We start from the raw sequence: 1,488 nt of genomic DNA, 5'->3' as shown, positions 1-1,488 counted from the left end.
CAATATTGCTAAAATTTTTTGTCAACATGACAAGATATTATATAATTAGTGTCAAAACTTTTCATCTAAACAAACAACATATCAATGGAAAATTGAAGATAAGATTCAAGGAATTGGCACTTGAAAGCTCATGACATGATAAGAAAACTTACTTTCATAAATGTTATATATATATAAAATTTTAATGTAATGATTGTATAAAATAGTTTTACATGTTAATCTAATTATATAACATCATATTAGTAAAAATAATTATTTTTTACATTAATCATATAAATAATCATTAAAAAACGAATATAATTACACAATTATGCAAAACGATTTACACATCAAAATTAAACTCATATATATATTTCAACCACAGATTTCAAAATAACCACATGACATAATCATTTAGTAACCAAAATTAAAATTTACATGGCCAAAACAAAAAGAACACTGAAGAAAAAGTGAAGATGAAGAATAATCAGAATGATGTGTTAGAAATGAAACTCACTTAAGAAATCACCCAAGCTGAAAACTTTATTGGAAGCCCATTTCTGGTAATTGATCTCAGAATTCATGGTACTATCAAACCATCCTAAAGAATCTCCCACTGTGTAATTCTTGTAAGCATCAACAACAACAAAAGATCCTGAAGAACAAAGTACTATGATGATGAGGATAAGAGTTGAGAACAGAACATCATTTGATGAAGTGGTTCCTCTTCTTTTGTGTTCCATGTTTTGTGGATTTGTGAATGTGCAAAGACACTTAATTCCAGAGATAAACTTGCTTTTTATTATAGGATTGAAAGAGAGAGATTAAAGTGGATGATGAGAATTGAGAAGAAGAGAAAGAATCATGTGTGGACTCTTATGCTGTTCCTGTGCCAGCTCTTTATGTTCTATCTGTTTTTTTTTTCCCACATGAACCCTGGATTTCAGCTGAATTACTAAATTAGTCACACTTGTTATATTGGTCTCAAGAATAAGGTTCTCATAAGAATATTGACATATTAAGGATGTGTTTAAGAATGTTGAAAAAATTTAAAATTTATTTGTATATTCATTTTTTTAAAAATAATCGATTATATGATAATTAATTTTGTTTAAATATTTTAGTTAAAAAGTTATTTTAAGATAATGTATTATGTTTAGATATATATTAAAAAATATTTTTAAATAGTATAATTCTAAAAATAAATTCAAAATAATTGTTTATATAAATATTTGAAATTAAATTGATAAAATAATTTTGATTAAAAAATAGTTAAATACTTACTTGTAATCATAGTCTTCAAGATAGTATTTTCCCTTATTATAAGCTGTTTTACAATTTTATTTATTTATTTTTCTGGGTTATCCAAACATGCTCTATGTTTATATATAGTAATGCATGTGTATATTCATAATTCATCTATTATCCATCTATTAATTGATAAGAAGTAAAGTATTTGAAAATTCAAATATTAAATTTAGCAATTAGACCATATATAAATGAGTCAAC

General features: G+C 24.5%; 1 protein-coding gene across 1 annotated transcript in view; it reads right to left on the bottom strand.

The window, feature by feature from the left end:
- Positions 1-906, bottom strand: part of LOC107629067 (blue copper protein) — a 3,220-nt gene extending 2,314 nt beyond the window's left edge. The window contains exon 1 of the mRNA XM_016331757.2: positions 497-906. Within this exon, the coding sequence (XP_016187243.1) occupies positions 497-722 (226 nt within the window). The 5' untranslated portion in view covers positions 723-906. The remainder of the gene's footprint in view (positions 1-496) is intronic.

Source organism: Arachis ipaensis, chromosome B03 (genome assembly GCF_000816755.2).
Source record: "Arachis ipaensis cultivar K30076 chromosome B03, Araip1.1, whole genome shotgun sequence".
NCBI lineage: Eukaryota > Viridiplantae > Streptophyta > Magnoliopsida > Fabales > Fabaceae > Arachis > Arachis ipaensis.
The sequence above is the reverse complement of the archived record's forward strand: the minus strand, read 5'-3'. Positions and strand labels throughout refer to the sequence as shown.